Source organism: Planococcus citri, chromosome 1, assembly GCF_950023065.1.
Source record: "Planococcus citri chromosome 1, ihPlaCitr1.1, whole genome shotgun sequence".
Classification (NCBI taxonomy): domain Eukaryota; kingdom Metazoa; phylum Arthropoda; class Insecta; order Hemiptera; family Pseudococcidae; genus Planococcus; species Planococcus citri.
In genome coordinates this window covers 31,701,897-31,721,214 of record NC_088677.1, presented here as the reverse complement: position 1 = coordinate 31,721,214, position 19,318 = coordinate 31,701,897, and the positions used below count along the sequence as shown (strand labels likewise).

Sequence of the window (19,318 nt, the reverse complement as noted above, 5' to 3'; positions counted from 1 at the left end):
TGTGATAGTCACAGCCTCACAGGCGCCACAATTTCAAATTTTAATTAAATTGACAATAATTCTTTCATAAAAATGAAAAAAGTTTAGTATTTTTATTTTTTCGTATCAACAACCAACACTCTTTCTTGAGTTGAGTTGAGTGGTATGAAAAAGAAGTGCGAGACGCTAATGTGTAATTTTATTATTAAATTTCATCATTTTTCATTCCACTTTTAAAAATAAAATATACACACGCCCTGAAAAATTCCTGATCGTTCGTCTTTCTTTGTCCTTCTGTCCTGATTTTTATTTATAAGAGGTGACTGGTGAAGTGCAGGGATCGCGGAGGGGGGGTCTAGTGCCTCCACCTCCAGCTCCGGCTCCCAAAATTTTTAAAAAAATACCTCCGGCTCCAGCTCTGGAGATTTTTCATGAGTACCTCCACCTCCACCTCCGGCCCCACTTGAAAAATTTCAAGTACCTCTTGCTCCGGCTCTGGCTCCCGGAGCAAGGCCCAAAAAAGGGTATCCTCCGGGGGGCTCCTGCCCTGCCCTCCAGCTCCGCCTCCGGAGGTCAAGGAGGGGGGGGTTTTGAGCCTTCCCCTCCGGCTATTTGAAAAAAATACCTCCGGCTCCAGCTCCGGCTCCGGTTTTTTTTTGTAAGTGCCTCCGCCTCCACCTCCGGCTCCAGTAAAAAAATTTCAAGTACCTCTTGCTCCGGCTCCTGCTCCCGGAGCAAGACAAAAAAAGGGTACCCTCCGGGGGCCTCCGGGCCTCCACCTCCGCTCCGCTCCGCGATCCCTGGACTGAAGTGGTAAGGTTGACTGTTGAGTTGAGTTGAGGTGAGGTATTGCAATTACTTGCAAGAGGTTTGGTATTTCAAATTGCATTACCTAATTTTATTTTATTTAAAAAATTAAAAGTAATGAAAAATTTAAAAATTTACACGTCTTCTAGCCAGGTCTAGTTTTTTTTCCAAAAAAAAAAATAAAACAAAATTTGTTCATTTTTTTCGGTGAACTTCTTTATTTTAATGCTAGAGAGCGCTTGTGAAAACATCGGAGCTCGAAAGCGGTTGCGGTACTTTTCTTTCAGTTGTTTTCATTGCTTCTTTTGGCGCGTTACGTGAAGACTGAATTTGCAGATTTTGTCGGTGTTCATTCGGTCAAGTTGTTGATATCACAAATTGTATTCAATCAAGGATCTATTTCGTAAAGAAGACGTTATTTTCACAAAGGACCTAATCGAAGTCATAAATCATGGTATGTAAATTTACACAGTTTAAATTGAAAAGGCATCAACTATCTGTCATTATTTGATGTCCAAGTCAATAGTCACACCGACACTGTGAATTATTACCTCATTGTATAATTTTGTGTTATTTATAGGCTGGTGGTAAAGCTGGAAAAGACACTGGAAAATCTACCAAAGCGAAAGCTGTATCACGATCTGCCAGAGCTGGATTACAGGTAATTAAATCATCAACGTATGTCTAAGCCTAAGTTGGGCTATTTCATGTTACTTTTTGTCTGCTATTATCCACTAGGCCTACTATATAATTTTTGCATTTTGATATGAGGTAGTTTCTCTAGTACTTCTACATGATGTTGTATATTATGATGATGTGTATAAGATGAATTTCATCATCCATGCGCTTCGTCATTGTAATATTGAACTAATACGTTCTGTTTTAAATGTTGAAGTTCCCTGTTGGAAGAATACATCGGCATTTGAAAAACAGAACAACGAGCCATGGCCGTGTAGGAGCTACTTCTGCTGTGTACAGCGCTGCAATTCTGGAATATTTGACCGCCGAAGTGAGAATACGAACACTAGCCTACCTGGTCGAAAGAAAACCCATACTTTCATCATGTTGATGCTAATTCGATGTTTGCAAACGGTTTTTTAGGTGTTGGAATTAGCGGGTAATGCGTCGAAAGATTTGAAAGTTAAAAGAATCACGCCTCGACATTTACAACTGGCGATCAGAGGAGACGAAGAATTAGACAGTCTTATCAAAGCTACTATTGCAGGAGGCGGTAAGCAGAATACTGGATACATTTTAACATTTCTAATCACTTGTGTATTCTAATTGTTGGTTGATGTGATTTTTTAGGAGTTATTCCCCATATTCATAAGTCGTTGATCGGAAAGAAAGGAAACCAAAAGCCTGCCTAAATATAGTATAAATCGTTTGTGTCACTGTCTTAAGTATAAGTTCACTTTATTAGTGTTTTTCTTTCGGATTGATGTGTGTTTAGTGTAAGATTTTCGTGGTGGATTTTAGCACGTGAATTATGTAGACGTTATGTTTTCCTGTTTAAGCTTAAGAACCTATTTTTAAGATTTTCTTACGTTTTGTATTTTGTTTGATCATTAATAATTTAATTTTTGTTTTGATATTAAGCTGAAGCCAACGCTGACCTAATAAGTCATGCTCTATTTTATGATATTCAACTCTCAGAATTGACTCAAACGACTTTGGGTTTTATTGCGACGATTATTTTCAGAAGTTAAATTCGTAGACAAAATTTCTAATAGACTTGAATTTTAGAAAGAGAATTGTAATAGTTATATAAATTGCTGATATGTTTAATACAAAAATATAGGTTATTTTTTCACATCATGCCTTGACTTATGAATTATTTATACGTTAGGGTAAATTGTACGGAGTACGAGTACAAACAATAATGATGATGGGTAGGTTATGTGTATGTAATAAATGACGTAATTTTGCACCGTGAAAAATCATCCTGTAATCGTGTTCTCGTTCAACGAATCATTAAACTCGTTCCTTATTTGTTTCAATTTAATAGAACCGATTTTATGCCGCTTTCTATACAAAGCTTCGCAGAATGGTATAAATTCTTCAGCAAGAAATTTGCCATTGATTTCAATAATTCGTCTCTGAAAAAGTTGAACGAACGTGTTATATTCTATTTTTTAAATACCTATATCTGAATCAGTAACACCGTAATTACTTCATTTCTAAATTCTTCATTGTACAGTGCTTGAATGATTTGTTCCGTAAATCTGAGTAATATATCACAAACCGCTTGTTCGACTTCATATTCGATACTTGCGATTTCGAAAGCTGAATTTTCGATGAATTGAATGAACACACGACAAAACCATATCGTATTGCTCGTAAGTTGGAAAAAGCACGCATCTAAACATGATTGAATAGCTCTCAATATGAAGAAATTGTTAGGAAAATATTTAATTGATTAAACGAGTATTTGAAGTTGATGTCAACCTTGAATGTATTTTTCAGTGCCAGAAATTCCCAAATTATTGAACTCAGAAACCAACTTTTCTGTCTGTTGTTTGGACTTCAAATTCGTTAAATGCCACTTTTCTTCGACGATTTTCGTATTTACACTTTCCGCTAATTTATTGCGAGTTTCCAACAAAATTCTAGTCAGCGGAGTTCTCAAATGCCCATCAATTAGATAAATCACATCGATACCGTCATCTGATAACTACATACACCATCGATAGTCAACTCATTAAAACACGATTAAAAGGGAAAGAGATCAAGAATTACAAAAAATGAACGTACCTGCTTGCTATAAAATTTTAGATGCTCGACACATTTGTGCAAAATCGCCAAAGATACTTGAGGAAAGAAAACTTGTCTTACTAATCGAGATACGAAGTTACTAACTTCCTTCGTACACCATACTATGAAAGCTACGGAAAATTATAGAATGTAAGCATTATAAAATGAAAATTCTGTTTTAAAATGTAGGAATACTAACACGACGCGCAATATGGATTGTTTGGGAATGCTTGGTATTGAAATTCTTTGGCCATGTAACACAAGTTGGAGAAAAATACAGCAGACAGTTGTCTGACATATGAAGCATTTGTGGTCTCTCCTTTGACAGTAGATAATTGAGATTTCAGAATATTACTGCATAGTTTCAAAAATAAATCACATGCCTAAAACACGAAAGTTCCATTTTAAAAATTTTTTATTGATAGGTACCTACGTTAAAATAATTCTGACAAGTCAATTTACTTGAGTAGATTTTTGTAAGGTATTTAGTAATCGAACAGATCTTCGAGCAGCACGAAGACCTCCTTGATGAGATTTCTCTGGAGTAATTTCCAATTCTTTGGTTAAAATTTGTGTGAGCGTTTTTACACGAATATCAACTTTTCCTCTGAAATTAGACCAAAACGCATCATTTGATCATTTAGTCATAAATTTGACATATTACAGTAAAACGCTGCTCAACTTATTCATTTACTCACTGAATATCTTGAATTAAAATTTCATTAGCAGGCGGATTTTCTTTTAAATAATTTTTCGTTTTTTCAATTAGAAAATAAGCATCTTCGAAATGTCTTTCAACAATTAAAACATCTAAATCTTCAGCTACTTCTAGAAGCCATCCTGGAACAGTTTCTCCACTATCGACTTCATCTTCAACTTCGTCGAAAGCTGTTATCAAATAACAACACAATATCCATGAAACAGCGAGTACGAAATAAAATCAAAAGAAAATTCGTTTACCAAATGTAACTCACGGTTAGTTGATTCAACATTCACATTTCGAGCAGGAGATTTTTGTTCTACACTGATGCTTCCACGTTTCCTGCTGTGCCCAGTCATCAACAATTTTTTGGCTTCATCAAATTTTTCCAACCATTCTTTCTACAAAAATAAAACCGAATCAAAAAACATGTACTAGAAATATTTTTAGGATAATATCAACATACTTTAGCTTGAGAGCTGGTGACTTGAAAAACTCTGGTATCGGGAAATGCCAACAGCTTTATAGCGTTTTTAACGTCTTTCACATTGACTATGGCTAAATTATTGACATCGTATACTGTTTCTAACTTGTACACGGCAGGTGAACGCCTGTTCAACATTAATTAAAATATTAAAATACCGATGCGTACAGCATCGCACATGTAAGTCTCGATGATAAATATTTACCGGCTCGTAGTTGTCGAAGCTAACAGTAGCACATCAGATAATAAATACGCACGTAATTTACAAATTTGTGAATTATCTATCGCATCAAGCTCAGTCAAGTCTCCTTCGTATAAATACTGACGGCCAGAATTTTCAGTCAGGTTCTGAAAAAAAGGAATAATTCTGTACAACAAACCAACAAAGAAGATGATAAAAATTCAATTTACGAACAATGCAGCCTTCGATTTTTTCAGCGACATCTGAAAGAGCCTGTCTTCTTTTCATATCTGCGTCTTCATCATCATCTTTACTTTCAGTTTCACTAAGATGAATCCTTTTCTGATCTTCAAACATGGAAGTTGTAGCTAGTGTACTTAACAATGATCGCTGTTCCGAAAGCAGATGAGAAAGCTGATACATATCGCCTTCCAAACCTAAAAAAAAGAAGCGTAACTTCATCACTTATTCTTCACAAGCCAAAATTCTTTAGATATGCCAGCTTACGTGATATCTCTTTCGCAGTTTCAATAAATAGGGTGTAGTTCCTGTACACATTTTTCTTGAGAAGGTTACTCGTTTCGTCTGCTATATTTTGAATTTTCAAGCGCTGTTGCTGAAATTCTACGCCTCCAACGCATCCGTGAGATATTTCTTTAACATCTAACAACCAAAAACATAGATTTTTGTGTTATTTTCTGGGAAAAATTTAACCATAATTGAAGAATAATTGAACTTACATTTATTGGGGTTGAAATTCGGAGAATCAAATTGCTCGAGTGAAACGTTCATTTTTCTTTAATGGGCGACAATCTCTCAGCACAAATTATGTATATGGGAAAACAATCACAACAGCATTTTTAATAATTACCAAATTAACAAAATTAATAAGAGAAAACTGGAAAATTCATTCGATTTGATGGGAAAGAAAATATTTTCTTTCGAAATTCGAATTTGTGATAAGAATTATCACATCACAGATGAAAATGATGACGGATTCATAAATGGTTGGCAACAGTGCTCTTTTTTTTACCTTTTTGATCTGTGATGATGAATTTTACGCTTCAAAACACGGCAACACCGCGTTGAAAATCGTTTTCGTTTGTTCGTTTTCGAGTTTTTCGTACAAAAGTTTAGAAAAGTTTTATGTGCAGTCACGTGACGGCAGCCATTATCTTTATTTGAGATTTTCTTTTGGCGCGTTTGCATAATAATTATAGTTCAGCGGATGAAGCTTTCGAGTGAATGCATATCGTAAATTGTAGTCTAAATTATCATACTTACACGTAATAATGGTATGTATTACTTTCATCGCCATATTTGATACCAAGCTGGCGTCCAGACGCTCATTTCGTACTCCTCACATTCTTTATCAATAAACACTCAATATGATCTCTTCTCTTCGATGTTTCACATTTAGGCTGGTGGAAAAGCTGGTAAAGATTCTGGTAAATCTAAGGCAAAAGCCGTATCAAGATCCGCCCGTGCTGGATTACAGGTAAAAACTTTTGTCACTTCATTATTGTGCTTATCTGCATTGCATTATGACTTACTTCCGTGCTCCTTTCTCTACGCACCTTTACCTTAATTCGATTTGTTATTCTACATATCAGTCACTCTGAGAAGGTCTGTAAATTCCTTGATCGAATGAATACAATCTAAGGAGCTTTTTCTTTGTGTTTTGATCGTATTTTCAGTATCCCTATGATACTAATATTGATGTATCTCTAGCATTCTTTTCACGTAACTATTCACTAATTCGGCAGCTTAGGCTAATATTACGAAATTTTACTTTTACTTTACAGTTCCCTGTTGGCAGAATACATAGACATCTGAAAAATCGGACGACTAGCCATGGCCGAGTAGGTGCTACAGCTGCAGTTTATAGTGCTGCGATTTTGGAATATTTGACAGCTGAGGTATGTTTTTCGACTTGAAATTTGAAATATACACACTTCAGTTATGAGTAATGTACTTCGTTAATTTTAGGTTTTAGAATTGGCGGGTAATGCGTCTAAAGATTTGAAAGTAAAGAGAATTACACCAAGACATTTACAGTTGGCTATCAGAGGAGATGAAGAATTGGACAGTCTCATCAAAGCTACTATTGCCGGAGGAGGTAAGCTTCTTTCTAAACATTTTTTTACCAATTTGAAACACGCATGTGCTTGTAATACATGTACCAACGTTTTGAAATGTTGATTCACTTGGGTCATAATTTTCGAAATACTTATCGTATTTATATTCTATGATAACGTTGATACTCCATCGTCGAATTCTTGAAACGAATTTTATTAATGATTTTTTTTTCTTCATTTTACAGGTGTCATACCCCATATTCACAAGTCATTGATTGGTAAAAAAGGATCCCAAAAACCAGCGTAAAATGATGTGTTTTGTTTTCTGACGGATAATTTAATTGTAATTTTTTTATGTTTGTACTTTAGTGTGTTTCTTTTTTCTATTTTATGCTGAAAATATTCCTTTCCCATCAGTACGATTTAGAGCATTTTGTTTATTGTTGTTGAGAGATTCCAGTTACACGATCTCTGATTAAAACTTACTTGCATTATTTTTATTTCTAATTGCATTGTGTTCAAATTGCTTCGGCATTGATATGTTTCATGTGAGGGATTTTTTTTTTACTATTTAAGAGTATGAAATATATTTGTGTTAAAGTGTAATTTTATAAATAATTAAAATTTCGAGTCCAGTTGATGTTATTTTTTGATTTTTTTTCCTCCGCTAAATTGTATGCAGTTCGTATGAGTTCGGATGGAATGTGAATTTATACTTCATAGACAAATTATTTTTCAAAGAATTATCTCTCTGCTCTTATCTCCTTCTTGTAACATATATTTAGTTTGTTTTCCTAGATACATTACTATATAAATTTATAATTTTTAGTGTATACAATTTATCAAATTGTTACTACGATATAAGACTTAGCTGCATTCGCAGCAATCGAAATTTATTTGTTAGGGTTTTTTTGTCTATCAATTAATTAGAACTTAATGTAAGAATATCGTTAAGAATAACGCTTTGTAAACATTTATCTTTGCCATCAACACAAAAATTATAATTTTTTGCATATTTTTATCAATTTTTTTTTCCAATTTTGAACTTTAAAAATTTTGGTGTTGAAGTAATTTTTCTTTCTGAATGGTATATTTTTTCATTATTTAATTTGAAAATATCTACGCACTTTTCACAATTTATTGTAATATGTTTCAAATAAACGACGAAGAACGGTTATTTATGTATTTATCATTTTAGGATTTCAGTTGCGTCGTTCTACCTACTTCAACTACATATAAGAGATATGGAAAATGTGTGTTAAGAAGTTGTGCACTCATTATCTAAAACTGGTTAAATATGTGCTACGTATCACTTATCAGGTTATATTTGAACAGATTAGCTTGCGAGGGTCGTTAAACTCTGAAGAGCGCGAATTGAAGTATTGTATTTATAGCGTTCCAGCTTATTACTTCGCTTCCTGTTGAATAAATGCGCTCATTTGATAGTATATCTTCTTTCATTTTGAGCCAGAGATAATTCGTAGAAATACAGTCCGTGTGAAAAACCAAATTATATCTAGCCTATATTCAATACGAGCAGGTTTTTAATTTTGAATGTAAAACCGTTGACATGATTGTGATGTAATTTCGTTCTGTTTTGCAATAGGTACTTAGGCCTAGGTACTTGCAACTGTCTTATTCAAACAAGAAAGGGTTGACGTTGAACAATGTAACCAGTGTACCATGAATATTAAAATTTTAATGATGAAATTTCAGAACGCTTTGCGTTTCACAATGATCAGTTAAAACATGTACAATTTTATTTTATGACTCAGCTACATTCCTTGAATATCACGCAAAAAACATTGTATTTTTTCAATAGGACATTTTTTAAAAAAGAAATGTCAATGTGGGTAATGGGTACCTATTCCTCATTTACCAGCGACCATTCCTGGACAGCTTCAGGTGCTTTTGCTTTGCTTCATCGATTATTTTTCTAGCCTAAATCAGCAATAGAGGAAAATATTTTATTTTTTTTACAATGATTGATATAGGATTTCAAAAAATTACATGTTCAAACTATCCACTACATTCTTTTTATATTTAATATGAGATTCGTAAAATTCATAAGTTTCAATGGTGAATCAAACGAGACTCGAAAAAGACAAACGTGATGAAAATACCTAAAGAGTCTCGAAAAGTTGAACACCTATGGGTTGAATTTACTTGATCTGTAAATAATCCATAATCGTCATAAACACGTGAAAGTAGGTCTGTTTACAAGTACGAGTATAGTATAATCCTCCTGACTCCTGACAATGAAAAAATAACAAATGAGGATCATTATAATATTTAAATTTTCATAAAATAATTTTAATCAATCGTTCATTAAATGAAATTTTATTGTAAAAAAATGAGGTAATTCTTTTAGAATAAATTTGTTTTTTCGTTATTTATTTCAACTCGCAATCGATGGACTAAAAACTGGTTTCCTAAATTGCTCCTGCACACTGCAGGAATACAACCACAACAACAGGAAAGCAGCAAAGTGTTGTTCTATTGCCTACCCGGCTCCGGCTTTATAACTGTTTATCATTTCCGATATAAACAAATTCCTATAATAATAAGTATTCTACTATGAAATTATGTAATACATAAGTTATTGGTAATCTGTTACAGTTTAGCAGTTGAAACATTCTTTTTGTACTCGATATGTTTCAGTGTATTTAAATCTTAATTCATAAGTCTTCTTCTGTTCACCGTTATACAATGTATGCGTTTCATTATTTCGTTATCAATTAATACAAGATGAATTTTGGAACCTGTAAATCTGAAAGGTGAAAAACTTGGACTCTATTTTTCAATTATGAGTTGAAGGCGATCATCTCGGAGAAACATAAGGTAAGAATGATTCCAAAATATTGACTTGAGTTTCAGAAATTGTAACGATAGATGTAATCCAACTATGTCACTCGCGAATTTTTCTCAAATGACCTACTTGCTAATTACACCTAGCCGACATAAATATTCATGATTTCCTTAGTTATGTGATCCTAAATTTTGTATTGTTACAGATTGCACATACGTTCCAGGCACACAATTTTATTTTTTCCATAACTCGATCGCCATGTCAAGAAATACATGTGTTTCAATAATTTTCTTTGCACTTCTCAGTGGTAAGTAGTTGATGTTATTTTCAACGTATGTTAATTTCGCTGTTATTAATGATATTCTAAATGTGCAATTTCAGTCATACAATGTAATCATTCCCCTGTGTTCGATTCCAACTTGGATAATACTGTGATCCTAGAAGATACACCTGTGGGGGCGATAATTGGTACATTGAGTGGTACTGATCCTGAAGGTTCAGAATTACGATATGGGATCGAAAATACAGATTTTTTTTCCGTTGATCCTATCACGGGCGAAGTGAAACTAAAAAAATCTCTGAATAGAGAGGTACTGTAGAATTTCTTAGACTGAATTCATCGTCATTTTATTCGGAGCATGAATAATTTTGTGTTTGGTTTCTAACAGGCTAATGCGTCCATGCAAGTCGTCGTTACTATCGAAGATAAGGTCGAAGGAGCCACAAATAATATTGTTCGAGAAAGAATTAATTTCATTATTGAAGACGTGAACGATAACGCTCCAATATTCATAAAGGTGAAACGAGTTAATTAAAAATTATATTATTGGTACGAACTATTCTAAATTTTAATATTTGTGATGCTTTCTTAGACTCCATATAAAATCCCAGTACCTGAAGATACACCTGTAGGTAGTACTATATTTGAGAATATCATCGTCGAAGATGCAGATATTGTCGGTGATTCTCTTGAAGTAACGTGTAAAGAGACGACCCATCCTAACGCATGTAAAATATTTGAAATCGTCAATTTGAACAGCAGTGAAAGTTATTTTCAAGGAGCAATAGTATTGAAGGGGAAGTTGAATTATAACGATAAAGAAATCTTCGAATTTCTGTTAGAAGCCGCTGTAAGTTATTTTTCCAAATAATGTATTTCTTTTATCCAACAATCGAATATAATTTGTGATTTTTCTTCGTAGGATGGAAAATATAGATCCAATACAACTTGTGAAATACGCGTTTTGGATGTGCAAAATTCACCACCGATATTTCAAAGTTCATTGACCGCTATTGTCGAAGAAGATGCTCCTATTGGAACACGTGTATTGACTGTGAAAGCTAAAGATGGTGATAGAGGAGCTCCCAGAGCTATAGATTATGATCTCATTAGCAGTAAGTAAACCCTTGATGAAATTCTCGAATCTTGCTAATTACATATTTAACATCGATGAATTTTATTTCAGATCCTTTTGATTTTTTTCAAATTGATCGCAACAGCGGAGAAATTCGTACTGCCAAATTTTTAGATAGAGAAGCTGTGAGCGATACTAACGGCGTAGTATCGTTAACCGTCAAAGTAAATTTTTATCTTAGTATCCGCGTATTTTTACGCCATTTTTTCAACTTAAATTCGTTCACAGGCTCGTGAAATCGTCGATGTAACTCCGTCGAATGATGATAACGCTAGTACCACTGCCATTGTATCAATTACTATTCGAGATGTGAACGATGAAGCCCCTACGTTCAATAAAAAGGAATATCACGTCAATATAACGGAAAATACGCCACCAGGTTCACCGTTACCTAATTTAGACATGAGAGTTACTGATGTTGATATTGTACGTGTATTTTATCGGATTAATAATCACGTGAAATTAATTTTCAATTAATATCATTTCGTTAATTTTTTTTTAAAGGGAAATAATTCAGCATTCTCATTACGTTTGAATGATATTTCTGAAGCATTCACGATCGAACCTACGTCTGCCTTAGGATCCACTTCTGTTATCGTTCGATTAGCTAGTAATGGTTCATTAGATTATGAAAATCCTAATCAAAGGAAATTCATTATATTGGTAACGTTTTTGTGTTTTAATACGACGAGTATATGTTGAATTGTGAAGCATAGATTATAATTGATTTAATTTTTCAAATAGGTGATAGCTGAAGAAAATGGCACATCGGTTAAACATTCATCTACATCGACTATCACCGTCGAAGTGTTGGATGTAAATGATAACGCACCTAAATTTGAAAATTCAGCTTATAAAGCCACCGTTAATGAATCCGCTTTACCTGGCACTATTGTAACCACAATAACTGCAAGTGATAGAGATAGCGACATTTATGGAAAAAACAGCATTGTTTATGAACTTGTTGGCGATGGCGCAGATAGGTATGTATTTTATTGAAATATTGTATTTCATTTTTTGATTATGTGGTAATTTTTCGTTCATTTTTTTATTTTTATTTTTTTTACAGATTTAACGTTGATAAGAAAACCGGTGTCATAACTGTCGCCTTATGTGCGCATCCTGGAACACCTCCATGCTTAGATTACGAAACCAATACTAAATATTCTTTAACGTATAAGGTAAGGTTATTTGAGAAGAATTTTTTTAGTTGAAATATTTTTGAGATATCTCCGATAATCGAGTGATCATTTTTTTTAGGCAACTGACAACGAAGGTCACGGTTTTGATGCATTCGTACCATTGCAAATCGTTATATTAGATAATAACGACAACAAGCCGGTATTTAAATCAAAAAATTATACAGCTGTGATAGACGAAGGAGCCACCAAATTTGAACCAGCATTTTTCGTCAAAGTAAACCAGATTTTCAATTACTTTAGCGAGAAAATTTCATCGGTGATTTTAATTATTTAATGGTTTTAGGCTGAAGATGCTGATAAAACTGCTGGTATTACGTATTCTATACTAGATGAACACGTTAAGGGCCTCTTCGGTATCGATCATATTACCGGCGAAATAATAGTTTTAAGTGATACTGGAATTATTCGTGATCCGGAATCTGATACAATTACTTTCACTGTAACCGTAAGCGAATCTCGTCATTGTATCTTATTACAAACTGGATTTAGTAATCTTCGAGGTCAATTTTTCATTATTGTTTTTTTTTAAAGGCAAGTGACGGAGTATTTTCGAGTCAAACTATCGTTAATGTTCAAATATTGGATGTGAATAATAATCAACCTGAATTTTCTCCAAAAGTGTACAACGAGACGGTTTTGGAAGATTCCAAAATAGGTAAATAAAATAGAAAAAATTGAAGATTTTTTTTTATTCGTAGATTTTGAATAATTCTGTGACTGCGATTTCAGGTGAAGAAATACTTCAAGTACAGGCTACCGATGCTGATTCCGGTTTAAATGCAAAATTATCGTATCATATCGAAAAAGGTTCTTTCAACGATTTCGCAGTGGATTCAGAAACCGGAATTCTAAAAGTGGCTTCTAAATTGGATTACGATCGAAGGAATTTTTATAATATAACTATCACTGCGACCGATAGCGGTGGGTTTTTAATCCTCACATAGTTCTCAAAATCGTCTCTGTATGTACTTTCAAACGTAATTTCTCATTTTTTTTTTTTTTTTTTTCAATCTTTCAGGTACACCAATGTTAACTGGCACTGCAATGGTACAGATTACGATCCTGAACACGAACGATAAAAATCCTTACCTCAACCCACCGCTACAGAGAGCTGAAGTAAACTTTTTCGTTGTCTATACTTGTTTGGCTAATCTTGTATAGAAATTTTATACGTGATTGATTTTTAGGTTCCAAAAGATGCAAAAGTAGGAACTATATTTTACAAAATTATAGCCGCTGATCCGGATACCAATGATACATCTGCACTCAATTTTGAATTCGCTGAACCTATCAGTGCCGTAGATAAATCTGGAAAAGAGATCTTCAATGACGATTCGTATAAAGTAAAACATTTTAAAGTCTGTTCGCCGAAATCTGTAAAAATTTAAAAATTGTGATATTAATGCTATTTGCTTTTATTTATCAAGGGATTTTTCGAAATCAATAAAGAAACTGGAGAAGTTATCGTGGTAGAAGAATTACAAAGAGATATAGCTGTTCATATTACATTAAGGGTCGTTGTTACCGATACCAGTGCCAATTACGAACAACAAGGCAATGGTAAATATGAACGCAAAAAATTATATGTATTTATCGGACGAATCTACCGTTCAATTTACTAAATTGGATTTTTTTTTTGCAGGAACACTGATGGTAACGATATTAGATGTCAACGACATTCCTCCCACATTTGAAAAGCCTTGGACGAAGGAAAATCCTTATTATGTGACTCAAATCCAAGAAGGATTGCCTGCGAATACGATCTTAGGGACATTCACCGCTAGAGATAACGATTCTGATATCGATCATTTCGCTATCGAACCAGAATCTGAATATTTCGATGTGAACCGAACTACAGGTTCGATTATTCAAATCATCTTTCAAATTTTCGTGTAACTTTTTAGTTAAAAATTTACAATTTTTGTGTTTGAAAAATAGGTACAGTTTATACGACGAAGGAAATAGATTACGAAAAAGTTCAATCCATAAACTTTACGTTACGAGCGTACGATATAGGCGAACCTCAGTTATCTACAGCAGCTCACGTCATTGTCACAGTTATTAATATTAACGATATGGGTCCAGTTTTTGATAAAGTATGTCACTTTGAAATTACTGTGATCAATTTTATTTTTTTTCGATTTTAATTTTTTCATCATTTTTTTAGTCCGAGTATTTCGCTGCGATCAAAGAAAATTCACAGAAAGATACGTTCGTCGTGAAAGTTTCTGCCACAGATGGAGATGCTGACGATTTTGGTAGAATAAAGTATTCGTTCAAAGGAGATTACGTGAGTGATTTCGTGATAAACGAACACACTGGGGAAATTAGAGTTTCCAATTCAGCTGCATTAGATCGAGAAACTGTCCCTGAAATTACGTTAAAAGTTGAAGCCACTGATTTAGCTCCGAAAGAAGAATCAAAATCTGTCGTTGTGCCGGTAAGGAGACTGAAAGATGAAAATTTGGATAGTCGTCCTGTGAGATTTACTAATCAGAAATTGATTATTTAGGTTCATGTGAAAATCGAAGATGTCAATGATAATGCGCCCATACTTACTGAGCATCAATACTCAGCAAATATTGTTGAAACCATACCTTATGCGCCTGCATCACCGATAGTTCGATTACACGCAGAAGATAAGGATGAAACTAGTCGTTTACGATATCATATTGTCAATGGAAATGACGAAGGTAAAGTTTGATTTTTCAATCACTGAAATATAAATTAACGATTGATTGAAAAAAAGAAGAAACTTTAAAAAATAAAATTCAATTTTGTTTACAGAGGCATTTTATATGGAATCGAATACCGGAATTTTGTACCCTAAACGTTCGTTATTGGGTTTGATAAAATCCTTCAAACTTACAGTCGAAGTAACCGATGGAAAATTTTCGGATAAAGCTCAAGTCGACGTGAATGTTTTAGACGTAAACCAGAATAAACCATTCTTCAAAGAACCCTCCTCAGCCAATGCTTCAGTATTAATTCCAGAAGTATGTGTTCATAAATTCTCGATTCCTTGTTTAATTTCATCCTCTAATGATTGCTGTCGTTCGCAGAATGTCGAAGTTAATCATCTAGTCATGAAAGTATTCGCCGAAGACAAGGATCCTGGTGAAAATGGTCGTGTTACGTATCATTTCAAAGTTGGGAACAATAATACCCAAGCCACCGATGAATTCAGTATCGATGAAAATACCGGCGAATTGAGAACGTTAGTTAATCTAGACCGAGAAAAAAGAGCATATTACGAGGTATAATTTTTGAATAAAATGATTGAAATTTCATTTAATCGAAATTAGTCTAATTTGTCAAATATTTTTACAGTTGATATTAGTTGCCAAAGATCGCGGAACACAGACGACTTACGAAACATCGCAATATTTGAATATTATTCTCAAAGATATCGACGACAATAAACCGATGTTTTTGTCTAGCGAAGATGGTACTTCCGAATATACATTCACAGTAAATGAAAATAATCCTCCCGATTATTTAATGGGTAAATTTCAATTTTTTTCAACCAAATGGAAAATTTTTAAGTAGGTAAATTTGAGAGATTTAAATTAATGACGATGATTTTTTTTAGGTAAAGTACAAGCAGAAGATGCTGACGAAGGCGATAACGCCAAAATATTCTATTACATAATTAAGGGAAATGAAGAAGGTATGTTTAAACTGGATCGTCGCGATGGATCTATTTACGTCTTGGGTGTACTAGACAGAGAAAGAAACACCAGTCACGAATTCTACATCAAAGCGACTAATAATCCGAATTATAATGCGGCTGCCGTAAGTGAAGCTTGCTCATTATGTTTTTTTATTCGCTGTGAGGCTAAAATATTTCTCATTATTTTTTTATAGAATGAAATAATTGCCAAAGGAGATCCTACCATTGCTCATGCGGTAATCATTGTCAAAGACGAGAATGACAACGCTCCTTACTTCGAAAGAAAAGTCTACTATGCTGGTAAATTGCATTAAATTAATAATTCAAAATGATGGTTATCTGTACTACATTTCGTTTTAATTTATAGGCATCGATGCTAAGGCTCCAATGGGTGAAAGTATAACTACGTTGAAAGCTAACGACACTGATGAAGGTATCAATGGTGAACTTACATACGAAATTTGGGCATCGTATCTGTACAAGAGCGGCTCGAATAAATCATCTGGATCGGTTATTCCTAGTCCTTTTGCTATTAACTCGCAAGGCAAAATAACAACGGCCGATTTTGTCACCGAGTATAATCAAGATAGATTCGAATTACGTGTTATAGCTCGCGAAACTGCTCCACCGAACCGAGAAGCTACTGCTACTTTAAACGTGAGTGAAATATGTCTAGCTTGAGGGATGTTTTGGAATAACTTTGAAAAAAGCTTGATGCGGTAGAATAATTTTACATTCATTCAGTTGTTTTATATTCATGTACTTTTTCGCAGATTTGGGTATACGAATCTCAGCAACTTGCTCGTGTTATACTATCTAGGCCCCCGAAAGAAGTAGAATCGAGAGTACATAAAATTGCTGCCCAGTTATCGAACGCTACTGGAAACGTGGTAGTTGTGGACGCTCTGAGGTATCATGTCAATTCAATCGGGCAAACTCAACACGACTGGTTCGTTACGAATAATTATAATTAATTTCATAAAATTATTCAAAATACCAAAGTTTTAATATCATTTGCTTGCAGGTGCGATATGTATTTGCACATGATTAACAACGAAACCCAAACTATTGTTACGATTCCCGAAGTACTGAAAATAATCGACGCCAAATACGATTATTTAAAAGACGATTACGCCGGGTTTGCTATTGAAAATGTGCTGGTGAGATAATTAGTTGATTTTTCATATTGCACTTTCGTGCACTCGTCATGTTTCGCTTACCTATCGACACAATTTTGTTTCATAATCGAATTTTTCTCAATAGCCCGCTTACGTCGAAAAACCGAACGAACCGTTTGAGCCTGCTTTGGCAGCTTTAGTTGCATTGGCCATTGTGTTATTTGTGGGATGTACAAGCGTTTTAGTTTTATGCTGTTGTTTTAGACACTGGTACGATATACGTGCACCTTGTTTTTTATATTTCGTGTTCAATATTTTTTTTTTTTTTTTTTTTGTAAAATATGTACTTCACCGAATTGATTTTTGAAATGTAATTTACTTGAGTTCAATTTAAATTACGTTTGGATATTTGTATTTTAGGATTGTTATGGAGCCATTAGATATGAAATGTGATATGTTAATCAAAAAACCTATTATTGACGATTTAAGTACCACTGAAAATCCATTATGGATCGAACAGTAAGATTTTCCTCGGATTTGAATTCCAATATTTAATTATAATGAAAAAGTTACCCTTCTTTTGTGATTAATTTCGATTATTTAATTTTTTAGAAAACTGAAACTTTACGAAGAACAAGAATTAACCATGCAAGTGTTTTGCGAACCGGAGGCGAATCGTTTACCTCCAACTTCTACTTTCGATAGGCGTGGAAGCGATGAAACATCCGTGGTAAAAACAATTCTTAAATTTTGATTTTCAAACGGTAGCTTTCTTTTGATAACTGACTCGATTTTTCTGTATCCAGGTTGATAATACGTACGCCACGATACAACATCCTGCCAGACGTAACTCTGTAAATACCATGTTGTCGATGGGACCTGGTGATTATGCCACCTTAGGTGGTTCAGTTTTGCCATTAGATAAAACCAGCTCTCACAGTCAACAAGTAATACGATGTGGTTAATTTAAATAATCGTTCTCGGTCGCAATTCAACACCGCTTGTTCTTTTTTCAGATAATTGAAGCTGCTTTAGGGTTCCAAGGGTGCACCTTCCAAGTACCCGAAGGTCCGACAGATACCACCGAATTATTAAGAGCCAGATCTGAATTAAGAATGAATAAAGAAGGACAACCCGAGTTTGTATCAGAGTTGATGTAAAACTATAATAACATGATACCTATTAGTATCGAAAAATTAGCTTGCTTAGCATTAATTAAAAAACTTTATGTGATGCTTAACTTACGAAACATCACGTAATTCATCATTAACGTCAACTTATCGCGAATTTTGATAGTTTTTTTTTTTTTTTAAATTACTTTATTAAAGTATTAATCTAGGTAGTTAAAGAGTTGAAACTACATTTACGTTATCTCCGGTGAAATTTTCAATGTTATGTTACTAGAAGTAATTTTTTCTCATGAACGAAAAAGGAATCGTTAGCTGTGATAAAAATTTGTACGAATTTTCCATTCATATTATTGCAGTTTGGTTGTGAAATATACCAAAAAAATGAGTTCCAAAAACGAATAATTAGTCAAAATGATAAGTATTATATTTTTTTAAAAAATCAAAATATAAAAGACGTATTTTTTAAAAAGGCTTTAATATGTGTCTAATGTATGAATAAGCGTTTTAATTGTAAATGTCCTAACTTTTAAAGAGGGTTTGGTGAGATGTAATTTTATTGCGCCAATTCGAAAATTTAATTTCACCATTTCCTTGTTCGGATACGTTTTTCGTCCATTACTAAATAATATTATTTTTGCTTTAATTTGTTAATTTTACATGTTTATCTATACGTATGTTGAACGTAAGATTTCGAATACTCATTATTGTTCATTTTTTTTTAGATGTTTGCATTTATGTATTTTTTACGTTATTATTTTTATTTGTTCATTTATTTATGTTCCGGCCATGTTTTTAAGAACATTTTGTATTATCATCGAATAAGTATTACTAAAACGATTAATGTTAATTTATATTTTGCTCTTTGCATTTTTTTTTTCATTTTTAATAATTGTTTTAGGTATACGCAACGAACGCTCTGTGTTATTTTTTACTTTTTTATTTTAGATAATAAATTATTTTAATTTACGCTTCGATTAAATTATTTTAC

The 19,318-nt window shown here is 33.6% G+C and overlaps 4 protein-coding genes across 4 annotated transcripts; 3 read left to right on the top strand and 1 right to left on the bottom strand.

The window, feature by feature from the left end:
- Nucleotides 1-1,057: 1,057 nt before the first annotated feature.
- LOC135831374 (histone H2A.V-like) lies at nucleotides 1,058-2,604 on the top strand. Its single transcript, XM_065343801.1, has 5 exons — nucleotides 1,058-1,240; nucleotides 1,367-1,447; nucleotides 1,682-1,795; nucleotides 1,888-2,017; nucleotides 2,095-2,604. The coding sequence occupies exons 1-5, from the start codon at nucleotides 1,238-1,240 to the stop codon at nucleotides 2,154-2,156; spliced, it is 390 nt and encodes a 129-aa protein (XP_065199873.1). The 5' UTR covers nucleotides 1,058-1,237; the 3' UTR covers nucleotides 2,157-2,604.
- Exo84 (exocyst 84) lies at nucleotides 2,522-5,886 on the bottom strand. The gene is made up of 13 exons (XM_065343793.1): nucleotides 5,646-5,886; nucleotides 5,413-5,568; nucleotides 5,140-5,342; nucleotides 4,930-5,072; nucleotides 4,707-4,851; nucleotides 4,515-4,641; nucleotides 4,239-4,428; nucleotides 4,003-4,147; nucleotides 3,740-3,923; nucleotides 3,541-3,671; nucleotides 3,235-3,460; nucleotides 2,960-3,147; nucleotides 2,522-2,885 (listed from the first exon to the last, which is right to left on the bottom strand). Exons 1-13 carry the CDS (start codon nucleotides 5,695-5,697, stop codon nucleotides 2,727-2,729), a joined length of 2,049 nt encoding a protein of 682 aa, XP_065199865.1. The 5' UTR covers nucleotides 5,698-5,886; the 3' UTR covers nucleotides 2,522-2,726.
- A 155-nt stretch (nucleotides 5,887-6,041) lies between these two features.
- LOC135831375 (histone H2A.V) lies at nucleotides 6,042-7,618 on the top strand. Its single transcript, XM_065343802.1, has 5 exons — nucleotides 6,042-6,200; nucleotides 6,326-6,403; nucleotides 6,711-6,824; nucleotides 6,895-7,024; nucleotides 7,229-7,618. Exons 1-5 carry the CDS (start codon nucleotides 6,198-6,200, stop codon nucleotides 7,288-7,290), a joined length of 387 nt encoding a protein of 128 aa, XP_065199874.1. The 5' UTR covers nucleotides 6,042-6,197; the 3' UTR covers nucleotides 7,291-7,618.
- Nucleotides 7,619-9,540: 1,922 nt separating this feature from the next.
- On the top strand, nucleotides 9,541-19,296 carry Cad87A (cadherin-87A). The gene is made up of 35 exons (XM_065343781.1): nucleotides 9,541-9,824; nucleotides 9,998-10,099; nucleotides 10,174-10,382; nucleotides 10,461-10,589; nucleotides 10,665-10,922; nucleotides 10,995-11,187; nucleotides 11,259-11,371; nucleotides 11,436-11,633; nucleotides 11,712-11,870; nucleotides 11,952-12,190; nucleotides 12,277-12,388; nucleotides 12,468-12,623; nucleotides 12,693-12,854; nucleotides 12,941-13,064; nucleotides 13,139-13,330; nucleotides 13,428-13,525; nucleotides 13,597-13,752; nucleotides 13,837-13,969; nucleotides 14,052-14,267; nucleotides 14,348-14,505; nucleotides 14,577-14,849; nucleotides 14,922-15,102; nucleotides 15,197-15,405; nucleotides 15,472-15,666; nucleotides 15,740-15,914; nucleotides 16,002-16,204; nucleotides 16,277-16,382; nucleotides 16,450-16,739; nucleotides 16,856-17,031; nucleotides 17,107-17,242; nucleotides 17,346-17,470; nucleotides 17,621-17,719; nucleotides 17,813-17,930; nucleotides 18,007-18,147; nucleotides 18,217-19,296. The coding sequence occupies exons 2-35, from the start codon at nucleotides 10,051-10,053 to the stop codon at nucleotides 18,358-18,360; spliced, it is 5,625 nt and encodes a 1,874-aa protein (XP_065199853.1). The 5' UTR covers nucleotides 9,541-9,824; nucleotides 9,998-10,050; the 3' UTR covers nucleotides 18,361-19,296.
- Nucleotides 19,297-19,318: the final 22 nt, after the last annotated feature.